The sequence below is a fragment of the Chiloscyllium punctatum genome, chromosome 32 (assembly GCF_047496795.1).
Source record: "Chiloscyllium punctatum isolate Juve2018m chromosome 32, sChiPun1.3, whole genome shotgun sequence".
Lineage (NCBI taxonomy): Eukaryota > Metazoa > Chordata > Chondrichthyes > Orectolobiformes > Hemiscylliidae > Chiloscyllium > Chiloscyllium punctatum.
Window position 1 is genome coordinate 21,211,594 of NC_092770.1, and position 12,796 is coordinate 21,224,389.

At 42.0% G+C, this 12,796-nt stretch overlaps 2 protein-coding genes across 2 annotated transcripts in view; one reads left to right on the plus strand and one right to left on the minus strand.

Annotated features, from left to right (window-relative positions):
• Window positions 1–6,647, plus strand: part of stab2 (stabilin 2) — a 175,702-nt gene extending 169,055 nt beyond the window's left edge. Inside the window, exons 66-68 of the mRNA XM_072551848.1 lie at window positions 2,425–2,562; window positions 4,363–4,476; window positions 6,202–6,647. Coding sequence (XP_072407949.1) covers window positions 2,425–2,562; window positions 4,363–4,476; window positions 6,202–6,243 — 294 coding nt within the window. The 3' untranslated portion in view covers window positions 6,244–6,647. The remainder of the gene's footprint in view (window positions 1–2,424; window positions 2,563–4,362; window positions 4,477–6,201) is intronic.
• A 2,230-nt stretch (window positions 6,648–8,877) lies between these two features.
• Window positions 8,878–12,796, minus strand: part of nt5dc3 (5'-nucleotidase domain containing 3) — a 31,734-nt gene continuing 27,815 nt past the window's right edge. Inside the window, exon 14 of the mRNA XM_072551857.1 lies at window positions 8,878–12,349. Within this exon, the coding sequence (XP_072407958.1) occupies window positions 12,088–12,349 (262 nt within the window). The 3' untranslated portion in view covers window positions 8,878–12,087. The remainder of the gene's footprint in view (window positions 12,350–12,796) is intronic.

Genomic DNA, 12,796 nt, shown 5'->3' on the forward strand with positions numbered 1-12,796 from the left:
GGTGACTGGCACAGAAGGAGACCATTCAGCCTATCTAGTCCATGTTGGTAATCTGTAGAGCAACCCAACGTGTCCTATTCTCCTGGCACCCTGCAAGATCATCTCCATTTCCCCCACAGTACTACATAAGTTTGAGGTCATTATCATTCATTGCAAGAACAGGCTGTTCCTCTCATTCTCCCAATGCATCTCTTGCCCAGAAGTTCAATTCTGTTTTCTTTGTGGCTTGTACCATCAATTTACAGAAACAGATTTCTTTCGCTACTTGGCATCATCTTGTACCCCATCATCAAATCTCTGTTTAACCCCCTCTGCTCCAAAGACAGCTTCTTCAGCCTAACCACATATCTATAATCCCTCATACTTGGAACTACTCTGCTGCATCTCCTCTGCACCTTCTTGAGAACCCTCACATCCTTCCTAATATGTGGTGACCAGAATGGTCACTAGGACACATTGCCCTAATTGTGGTCTAACCAGAACTTCCAGTATACATCCCCCTTCCTTTTACACTCAGGACCTCTCTTTACAAAAGGAGAAAGTGAGGACTGCAGATGTTGGAGAACAGAGGCGAGAGTGTGGTGCTGGAGGAGCAGGAGAATCGATGTTTCAGGCATAAGCCCTTCATCAGGAATGAGGCTTGTGAGCTGGAGGGATGAGAGATAAATAGGAGGGGGGGGTTGGGGTGGGGCGGGGAGGTAGCTGTGAAAGCAATAGGTGGATGAAGGTGAGGGAGAAGGTGATAGGTCGTAGAGGAGGATGGCATGGATGGATGGGGAAAGCCAACATTTAAACAGCATGGGTTCCAACCAATCAGCACTCTCATCTCACGTCGTATATATGTTGGGTTTCTCCTTGAATTTTCACTCTTGTGAAATATCCTGATGAGGGTGAGACAAAAATCATGTGTCCTTTTTCAGCAATGAACTCAATTTATTACTAGATCGATTGATTAGATTTGATTTGATCATTGTTACATTCTGCTCCTTCCTTATTAACTTATGAACATGTAAACTGGGGGACCTTGTGGTGGCTCAGGGGTTAGTACTGCTGCCTCAAAGCACCAGGGACCCGAGCTCAATTCCACCCTCGGGTGACTGTCTGTGTGAAGTTGCGTATTGTCCCCATGTCTACATGGGTTTCCTCCGGGTGCTCTGGCTTCCTCCTACAATCCAAAAACGTGCAGATTAGGTGGATTGCCTGTGCTAAATTGCCCATAGTGTTTAGGGATGTGTAGGCTAGGTGGATTAGCCATGGGAAAACAGGGATGGGATGGGGGGGTTAGGTCTGGGTGGGATGATCTTCAGAGGGTCGGTGTGGAATTGATGGGCCAAATAGCCTGTTTCCTCACTGTAGGGATTCTATGTACTGAGATAGAGTGAAAAATGTTGTTTTGTGTGCTATACCAGCAGATTGTACCACACAAAGTGCATTAGGGCAGCAGAACAGAGTGTAGAATACAATGTTACAGCTGCTGAGAAGGTGCAGAGACAGAGAGAGAGAGAGAGAGAGAGAGAGAGATCAGATTAACACTTAAAAGATCCATTCAAAAGTTTGATAACAGCAGGGAAGATGCAGTTCTTGAATCTATTTATATAACTGAGTTATATCATTGAATGCTCATTTCTTTTATGCTGCAGTTGGACAGGCAGTTATAGTCTTCTCATCTCTCTCTCTCTCAAGATCACGAATGATCTGTGGTTCAGGAAAATAATGATAAGAGAACCACAAAAAGTTGATATTTTTCTCATCTGCAGCCACACTCTAGCTGCCACTGCTCTCTCCTTTGAAAGCCTCCATAGTCGGTCAGTACTGGGACTCACACTAGGTTGAGCCTTAGAGTCACATACGGAATGCACACCAACTTTCATTGTGCCACTAATGGGATAACCTATTATTATGCTTAACTTCCATAAGACCATAAGACATAGGAGTGGAAGTAAGGCCATTCGGCCCATCGAGTCCACTCCGCCATTCAATCATGGCTGATGCGCATTTCAGCTCCACTTGCCAGCGTTCTCCCCGTAGCCCTTAATTCCTTCAGTCTAGACTGTGAAATTCCATCTCTCAACTTCTCTTACCTCCTGCGAGTGACTCCTCCTTACAAACCCACCTTCCTGATCAATGTTTGGGTGATCCAATCAAATATTTCCTTTTGTGGTTATTTCAGTCGTGATCTTGAGAGAGAGATGAGAAGACTATAACTGCCTGTCCAACTGCAGCATAAAAGAAATGAGCATCCAATGATATAACTCAGTTATATAAATAGATTCAAGAACTGCATCTTCCCTGCTGTTGTCTCTTATCTGATGACACATCCTCGGACATAGTTTTATTATGATTAAGACTACGGTATAAATCCAAGTTGATGTCACTGTTCACTCGATGTGGAAATCTAACTTTTTCTTGTCCATTTTCTATTAGGTTAAACCACATGCTGTTCACACAGGAACAGGAGTGGGAATTTTCTTTGCCTGCGCCCTGGTAATAGCTGCTTTGGCAGTGGCTATGTATTTTTACCACAAGCATCAAAGGGGACCCTTCCGCTTCCAGTATTTCAAGGTAACAAATCTACTGTCTGAAGACATTTGAAAATGATGCTTTTCTCATCTTGATTTTACGGTCTGCATCTATCATATTATCAACTGCTGCAGTCTAATTTTTAAAACTCTTTATCAACTATGAGTCGTTTTCACTGGGTGAGTTGCACCCTCACTCCTGAACGTTAACTGATATGAAAGCAAGGGGCATGAACAGGCCATTCAGCCCTTCAAGCCTGCTGGCCATTGAATGAAATTGTGACTGATCTGATTGTAACCACAAATGCACATTCCTGCCCACCCCTGCTATCTACCTACTCACCTCTGCCTTAAAAATATTCAGAGACTCTATTTCCACCACCTTTTCAGGAAGGGAGTTCCAAGGGCACTCAACACTTTGAGAGGAAAGAAATGCCTAATTTTATTAAAAATGATGATTCCTTATTAGATCAGATTACCTACAGTGTGGAAACAGACCCTTCGGCCCAACAAGTCCACACTGACACTCCGAAGAGTAACGTACCCAGACCCATTCCCCTACCCCATATTTACTCGACTAATGTACCTAATACTATGGGCAATTTAGCATGGCCAATTCACCTGGCCAGCACATCTGGAAGCCAGAGCACCTAGAGGAAACCCATGCAGACACTGGGAGAACAAGCAAACTCCACACAGTCGCCCAAGGCTGGGATCAAACTCTAGTCCCTGGCACGGTGAGGCAGCAGTGCTCACAACTGAGCCACAGTGTCACCCCTGGATCACATGTTGCAATCAAGTGACCTCTTACTCTTCTGAACCCCAGTGGATACCGACATTGCCTCTCCAACTTTTCCTCATTAGACAACCCTCTCATTCTGGTGAACATCTGAATACGTCCAAAGCATCCCTATCCTCCATAAATAAAGTGACCAATACTTTACACAATACTCCAGATTTGGCTTCACAAATTCCCTGCATTAGAAGCATAACCTCACCACATGTGTATTCAATTCCCTTCAATAAATTATAACATTCTATTAGCTTTCCTAATTACTTGTTATAGCTGTTGAGTAGTATTTTGCAATTCGTGCATTAGGATCCCCAGTCCCCTATGCATCTCATTGCTGTGTAATATCTCACCTTTTAGGAAACATGCTTTTTAAAAAATTCTTCCTGCCAAAATGAGAGGCAGGAAGACACCTTTGTGATGACACCCATTTGAGCAAAGTACAATCTGATCTCTCAGCTGGAAATTTTCACCAGAGAGCAAACAAAGCTTGGAGAGTTGCAACTGTAATGTTCTTGCTATTTTATTCGACCTGTTCAGGAGAGCCTCTGGGGCAAGTGGAATCTGAACCTGGACTTTCTGGCTCAGCGATAGGGACACTACCACTACACCACAGACCCTGACTACATTTTTATATCACCATCTTCATCCATGGTTGCAGCAAGTGGCAGAACAACCCCTTTCAAATGAAAAAATAAAAATGGTAACGCACCAAACTCAAATATCATTCTGCTGGGAGTTACTGGACAGCAATAGACTGTGATCCATCTTGTTCATCCTCTACCAGCCTGGACACTATAACGAAGGGGTTACTGACTGTTCACAGCAATTAATCTTCATCAATTAGCCGACAGGGAAATGATGCAATACTCCCATCCTTCTAAACAGCGAAGTTTTTGAAAATATTTTCTCATTGGATTTGCAAGTTGTGGTTGGGGCCTGCATTGCTTGTCTATTCCTAATAATCCTTAGGTACTGCAAACAGAGTCAAAGGTAACTCCTGACAACTTTGAAATCAGGATATTTGAGACGTTTTCCCGTTTATATTTACAGTCTGAAGAAGGAGAAGGTGTGTCCTCATTTGACGACTCCGTACCCAACAGGTTCAGTAACCCCATGTACAACAAGTTCACAAATTCCACAGACAGTGGCAAAGATCCCTTCTGTGTAAGTTATCTTCTCACTAAGTGTGCGTGTGTGTGTGTTTTTTTTTTAAAAGATATACCCCCATTATCTTTAGTTACCATCTAAATGAAGTTACAGAGAGCATAAACATTTCCAAAAAAAAAAATTGCATTTCACCACTGGGGAAGTGATAGCCTAGTGGTATTATTGCTGAACTGTTAATCCAGAGACCCAGATAATGTTCCAGGGACCTGGGTTCAAATCCTGCCACAGTAGGTGGTGAAATGCAAATTCAATAAAAGGAAAAAATCTGGAATTAAGAGTCTAACAATGACCAGGAATCCATTGTTGATGGTCAGAATAATCCATCTGGTTCAATAAAGTCCTTTAGGGAAGGAAACTGCCATCCTTACCTGGTCTGAGACCAAAAATCTGCAGATGCTGGAATCGAAAGTAGACAGGCAGGAAGTGGTGAAGTCAGCGTTTCAGGTGTAACCCTTCTTCCTGGTTTGGCCTGCATGTGACTCAAGACCCACAGCAATGTTGTTGATGCTTAACTGCCCTCTGGGCAATTAGGGATGGGCAATAAATGCTGCCTAGCCAACTACACCCTCATCCCGTAAATGAATAAAGAAAAAATCTCAAGCATTTCACACCCAGTGAGGTACTTTCAAAATGCAGTCGCTGCTAGAATGCAGAAAATGTGGCTGTCACTTTATACACTGCGTTACTGTATTTTAGCTTTGTTTGTTGAGAGGCAAATATTTGCCAGGGCAAGGAATAACCTGGCATTCAATGTAGTAATGCCCTGAGGGGGAAAGTGCTGTGGACATGTAAGTTCTGGGCCTCCTCCACTGCCAAATCCTAGCCACCCATCACCTAGTGGAAGAACACCTCATCTTCCGCCTTGGGACCCTCCAACCAAGGATCAATGTCAACTTCACCAGTTCCCTGATCTCCCCTCCTCCCACCTTATTCCAGATCCAACCCTCCAACTCAGCACTGCTCTCTTGAACTGTCCTACTTGTCCATCTTCCTTCCCACCTATCCGCTCCTCCCTCCACTCTGGCCTATCACCTTCAACCCCACTTTCATCTACATATTGCATTCCCAGCTACCTTCCCTTCAGCACACTTCTCCTTTCCTTCCCTTTCCTTCCCTCCCCCCGACCCCTTCCCTACCCCCCCACCCCCGGCCTACAAGCCTCATTCCTGATGAGGGGCTTATGCTCGAAACATCAACTCTCCAGCTCCTCAGATGCTGCCTGACAGGCTGTTCTTTTCCAGTGCTACACTTTTTGACCATGGTGATTTAATCTTATGTTATTGGAGCCAAGAGAAGCGTTGTTGCATATGGTAAAGCAGCCTCTTGGAGGCAAAAATCAATGTCCTCCTCAGTGAACGTGATTGAGAATTTTGCAGCTTGTGTAGATTGGACAATTACTTTGGCCTTTTTAAAGGGAACTTTCCAACCAACCCGATGGGGTCATTGGTCTCTGTCTGAAAGGCAGAGTTTAATATCCTATCTGAGGGAGATTACATTACTGCTGCATTGGAGCATCAGCCTAGACTATAAGCTCCAGCCTCTAGAGTCAAAAATCAAACCTAAATTGTCTGTCTAACTCAAAATGTGAGAGTGCTTTACCCACTGTGCCATTACTGACACCTTTTACAGCACAGGCATGATCAAAAACTAAAGACCATAAGTGGAACAAGAACTCTAAGTTGATAAGGCATTTCCAGTAATTACCTGTTTAATTTCCCACAGGATGAATATCACCTAGGAACAAATAATGGTGACCAACAATAGCAAGACTGTCAACATTCTGTGTGTACACCATTACCAAAGAAATGTTAAACATTAAACATTTGGTGGTCACTGCAAGTTCTCTTAACGGCAGCATTCCAATCTCTTAACCACAAACAGTGAAACCCACAGAGTCAGGTGGCATCTTTGATTGACCATGAGGAAGGACGAATGAAAATTAAAACCATATTGTATAAGCATTGTAGCCTTCGTTGGAAAAAAAAATAACTGGAATAGAGACTTTAAGACTGTAATATTTAGCTATTTTAACCTAATGAAGTTGAGACGTCCAAACAAATGTCTTAAAAAACTGATGCGGGTAAAGAAACCTTTGGGAAATATTGTCTAAAAATAGACTTGGTCAATTATTTTGATCTTGAATTAAAAGTCTCAGATGCACCTTTAAATATGAACATATATTCTTCCTCTGTTTAGAAAATGTAAGATTTTGGAGAGTTATGAAAGACATCAAGTGTTCCCAGCCCTCCAGAAATTCTAATTGTTCTCCCAAGACTGACATTGAGCAACACTTCAGAAAAATCACAGGAGCAGTAAAAAAATGTTTTTGCTCTTCATTCTCCTGGAAACTTGTTTATTGAAGTGATTAAACAATTACGGGCAGCACACGAACAGCCAAATCAAGAACAGGGCAATTTGATGACAAAGAATCTGCTCCTTCTCCAATTGGTGCTGGGGAGGGATGCATTATGGGATTGACATATCAGATGACCGGTAGGAGCCAGAGCGAAGTCATGATGACAAAACCTCCAGGAATGAATCCAAGCAGAGTTGGTAACACGGTCTCTGCCTTCAACGCCCACAAACCAGGAGCAGGTGGATCAATTCTGAGCGTGCTCTCATGAATCACTCCCTCAGCCAGCCATGTCATAATCAGTTTTCATTTGTTCAGGGTAGATTATTGAAAAAAAAAAGCATGTTCTTTTAAAAGATTTTCAATTTGTTCCAGAGTGTGCAGGAGGCGCCACAGTAGTGAGACTGGTGACAGAAAAAGTAGTTGCAATTCTCCGTTCTAAAGCAGATGGCGGTAGTGAGAAGAGGAACATAGGAATTAGGAGCAGGAGCAGGTAATTCAGCCCTTTGAGCCCACTCTGACATGTCACATGATCATGGCTGATCTTATCCTGGTCTCAACTCCACTTTCCTGCCTGCTCCTCATAGCCCTTTATTCTGCTTTTCATCAAAAACCTATCCATTTTTTTCTTGAATCAGTTGATTGATTCTGCCTCCACTGCACTCTGAGACAGATTCACAACCCTCTGGGAGAAATAGTTTCTCCTCATCTCAGTTTTGATCCTACTTCCTCTCCCTCTATATCAATGCTCTCTTGTTTGAGACTGTCCTACAAGGGGGAAAACATGTGTTGAACGTCTACCTCATCGATCCCTCTTAGCATTTTATATACCTCAATCAGATCCCCCTCCTCTTCATTCTTCTGAACTCCAGCAAGTACAAAGGCCAAGCTATTCAACTGCTCCTTGTATGACAGGCTTTTCATGCCTGGAACTAACCTGGTGAACCTCCTCTGAACTGCCTCTAGTGCCACCACAGCCATCCTCAAGTACGGAGGCCAAAACTAGACACAATACTCCATGTCATCTCACCATTGCCTTACACAATTGTAGCAACACTTCCTTACTTTTATAATCCAGGCCTTTTGGAACGTATGCCAGGATTCCATTGGCTTCCTTATTATATACTGCATCTGTACACCCACTTTGTGTGATTCATGCACAAAGATACCCAGATCCCTCTGCACTGAATCAGTTTGAATCTGCTTCCCATTCAAATAATAATTTCCCCTTTTATTTTTCCGGTCAAAACGGACGACCTCGTATATATCCCCATTAAACTCCGTCTGCCAGATTCTGACCCATTCTCCTAGCCTATCAATATCCATCTGTAAACTCTATCTTGTCATCACTGCGTGCTTTCCCACCTATTTTAGTATCATCTGTGAACTTTGTTATGTTACACTCTGTCTCTGCGTGCAGATCATTTATATAGATTGTTGAGGTCCAAGAGCTGAACCCTGTGGCACTCCTCTAGTTACAGTTCACCATCCAGAGAAGGACCCATTTATCCTGACCCTCTGCTGTCAGTTGGCTAATCCCCTATCTAAGCCAATATGCTACCCTTATGCCATGGGATCTAACCTTCTGGATCTGACACTTTGTCAACTGCTTTCTGAAAATCTAGATGTACCAAACCCTTAAAGAACACCAGCAAGTTTGTCAAGCACAACTTGCCCTTCATGAAACCAAGCTGAGACTGGTGAATTGAGCTTTGTTTTTCTAAGTGTCAGGTACCTTCATCTTTACAATCGACTCCAGCAACATCCCCACTACAGAGGTCAAACTAACTGGTCTGTAGGTTCCCACATTTTTGCCCATCTCTTTTTTTGGAGAAGGGTGTCACATGGAGAATTTTGAAGTTACAAATCTGTTAGTTTATAAGAAGGCAACGTAAGCCTAGTCTTAATTAAGCGTATTTTTTCAATGTTTTATTTCCAACTGGATCTTGCAAACCTGAAGGATGCTGCAATCAGTATTTTACCGACTGCTAATGAATGGTTAAAAATCGATTTGCAAAGAACTGGAGTCCGCTCCATTGTTCTGGTCCTCCTACAGTTGCTTTATTATTGGCACTGCATACATGAAAGAAACCCCACTACAGATTTATTGTAAAATCGTACATTACATGGACATTCTAAACTTCTCAGTTTACAGAACTCCTTTCTACAGCAAACCTCGGGGTACTGAAACTACACTTGCCACATGTATTTGAAACAGAGTAACCTTTTGCTGCAATCAAACATTTTGGGGGAAAAGCAGTTTTAAAATTATCTGCATTTATCTCTTATTGTTAGAGAGGAACCCAACTTACTTGCATGACATTTAAACTAAAACACTTAACACAAAGTGTAGATTCTTAAGATTTCACTGCACAACCACTGCTTAAACGCTTTGAGACTAGCAAGTACTACATAACATGGATTACAATGCAATGGCATGCTGTAATCACCTTAGATTGTACCACTTTTCCCATAAAACACACTTACACCATTAGAAAAACAGAGAACTATAATTACAATTGTCAAAGGATTTTAGTGTTGAATAGTCGGATTTTTGTCTTGCATTTAGAAAACAACTCAGAACTCCTTGAAACAATCATCAATTAAGATCATTTTAATCTCTTCAGATGCATTCTGTTTAATGTCAAACACATTCAACTATTCGATTCAGTAGATTATTGGACACTCATTCAAGACAACTTACTCACAAATGGCATTTCAATTCAGTTGGGAAATAAGTTAGAATTTTGGGGCAAGATTTTAAATCTGTGGATCTTTAAATTTCCCTGAATTTTCACATACTGCAACAGTGAAACCAGTTAGAAATCACAAGCAAAATCTTCCCAAGTATGGACATTGCAAGTCATCATAAAATAGAAGCTCATTGCTTGCAGTTCTCTGTTCAGGGGTATGAATGAGCAAAGGACTACCAACTGTAGAGAAGGTCTCATTGTTGGAACAGGACACTCAGAAACCAATCAAAAAACCCCACCCAGCACAGCCCAATATAAAGACATGCTCATATTTTTAGCAGGACCAAACCAGTAATAAACAAAGAAAATTATCAAAAAGCTTTAAAAGGATAACAAACCACAAACACCCAAATCACAAACAGCACAAAGTTAATTTAAGAAATTAAATACAGTTGTTTCTCCTACAAACTACCTGCTGTGCTCACAGGGACCAGAAGGCAATAACATTCTTCAAACAGTTACTGCAGTGCCAAGAGTTGTGGATAGATCTGGTTAAAACCGTTTATGTGTTTTGTTCAGATCCAGCCCGAACAATTAGAATGAAGGTCTGTTGCTTCTATGGGATGGAACTGCTCTTAATGCAAAATCACGATTCAACAGCCCAGTCCCTGGAGACTGAGAGACCAGAAGACAAATTTATGAACTAATTCAACACACAAGACAATGCAAATTCTGGCTGAAGAAGGAACAATGATAAGAAGTGAATATGTGTGAACATCCTTTGATATGGATGGAGTCTTCAGTTAAGTAGCAAGACTAGAGATGTTGAAAATATTCTCCTTACTTAAGAGGAGGTTAGCAGGAGATTTAACAGAGGGGTTCAAAATGACTCTGGGTTTTAATAGAGTAAATAGGGAACTTTTCTAGCAGAAGGGCATTGATTAAGGAACAAGAGGAAATGAGGATTTTTAAAAACATATGTCACAAATTATGATGATGTGGATTACAGTCCACATCAGAAAGGTCAATTCAAGAAGATTCAAGAGTAACTTCCAAGAAGGAATTGGAATTAAAGGCTAAATTCAGTTAATGTACAGTATAAGAAAGACTTGAAAGTGCAAAGTTTCCCATGGAGTGAGAGACTGGGATTGGACCTAATTCTTTCAAAGAGTTGCACAGATGGAATGCACCCAAATGGTCTCCCCCTGTATTCAATAATTCTATATAACTATAATCAGCCAGAATTTAGTTCTTGAAGTTTAAATTTGCAAAACATTTCTTTAGATGTTAATGATGCAGTTATATTTTAATACTCACTCCAGATCAGTAACAGTGTAAACAAAACATTATGTTCAAGTGTATTTCTGAAGGAATACTACACACAGCATAAAGGGATAACACGAGGAGCCACGTTCGAAAATCAGTGGCAAATGTTTCAGCAATCGGGCCACAGAATGACCAAATGCAAGGTCTTACACTGCTAATGTCAAGATGTTAATGATTTTCATGCCAGCACTTCACATCAGCTTGCTCTCTGACTCTAACTCTATACGTATCCCATCACCTGCCCAGCAAGCTCTACTCAGCAACACAGCTTCCAGTGTCGGGACCTTCCCCTCCCTAACCTCCTTCACCTATCATTGCCCTCCTCACTTTTAAATGCCACCTATTTGACCACTTCTCTCAGCGGTGGTCAATCCGTTCTCTTAGATGCTAATTCTCATTTTATGCATTTGCTTCAGAAACCTATTGAACAACATTTATCACATATAGATACAGCTTGTGACTTACGCAACAGATCAAGCCAATAATATACAAAACACACAGTTGCAAGACAGGAATGATTCTATCAATACTGACTAACTCGGAGTTGGCAAAGATGTCCTTATAAGGGATTTGCCAACACTGCACTTGCTAATCTATGACTAGCACGCTTTAGAGAGACAGCAGAGTTAATATTGCAAGTACATTTTGCGCATGTTCTAACCTTAAGTCAGTTTCTATGTATTTACGTTTACAGAAACATTCCTAATAAAGCACACTTCCTGGCTGTAAATATTAAGTAACCTCAATTCTCCCATAGTACTAACACTTAGCAATCTGCTTTACAAGTACGTCTAGTGAACTCAGAGGAGTTCTGGGCCAAGTGAATCCAGGGAATCTTCACTTCCAAACCCCAGTCTTTCTACTCCTCTCTCTCGTCTGTATCAGCTAGACTTTGCCTGTATCTCAACAAATATTGAGGCTGTGAGCACTTTCACTCCCATCATCACGTCACACAAATGCGTGCCATGGTGTTACCCAGGCAATCAAAAACCACAGACAGTATGTTACCGCTCTGTGGGAAGAGACATTTTGGCGACGATTTGCCCCTCTTGTTGTGGAAGACAACACGAAAGCCTAGTTGACCACACTCTAGCGATGTTTAGCCCGTAGCTTAGCGCTACAGCCACTGAAAGCCCAGATACAATGAAAGACTCACAAAAATAACTAAAGCAAAGTTCTGAACTGTTTTGTGTTGGGCTGAAGTGTATGACTCAATTAGAAGGGTCCATGCGGCCATCACTTAATCTGAGCCAACCCCTCAATATAGGGGTACTTGGATGGGCTGGCACCAATCTGGTCTGACCAGAGTGAGGCTTCATGCTGCAGTGGCGTTCTCCGAGGGTAGAATGTGTTGTGCAGGTTGTAGCTCAAGATGCAGCTCAGGGATGCCATGTATATATCAGCGAAACGAGAGAGCCGTCGGGAGAAATAGGTGGGATTATGGTGGGTTCTAAAAATGCTCCCAAACTGGGGGTTAAAGATGGTCTTGGTCATTTCCCTGAAACATCAAAAAATAAATGAGTGGCCAGTGTTAGCAACACAAAGGAACAGACTTCTTAATACAACTAGTGGGGAGATGGTGGTGTAGCGAAAATGTTTCCAGGTTAGTAACCCAGAAGCCCAGGTTAATGTAATCGGGAAATGGGTTCAAAGCCCACCATGGATTTTAAATTCAATTAACAAAACCTGGAATTGAAAACTAGTCTCAGTGTGACCTCCAAATCAGGACTTGCTCCTAAGAGGAGGAATGGCATTCTTACCTTAAACACTTAACTCTGCTCCAGGCACTAAATCGTGACAGGGATCTGGTGGATTTATGGCACCCCACACAAAACCAAGCCCCTCATCCCAGTTCCCAACAATATCCTGAAGTGGTATTGACAATTGACAAGTAATTCAGAGACAGAGGCTAATGCTGTGGAGACATGGGTTCAACAAACCAACT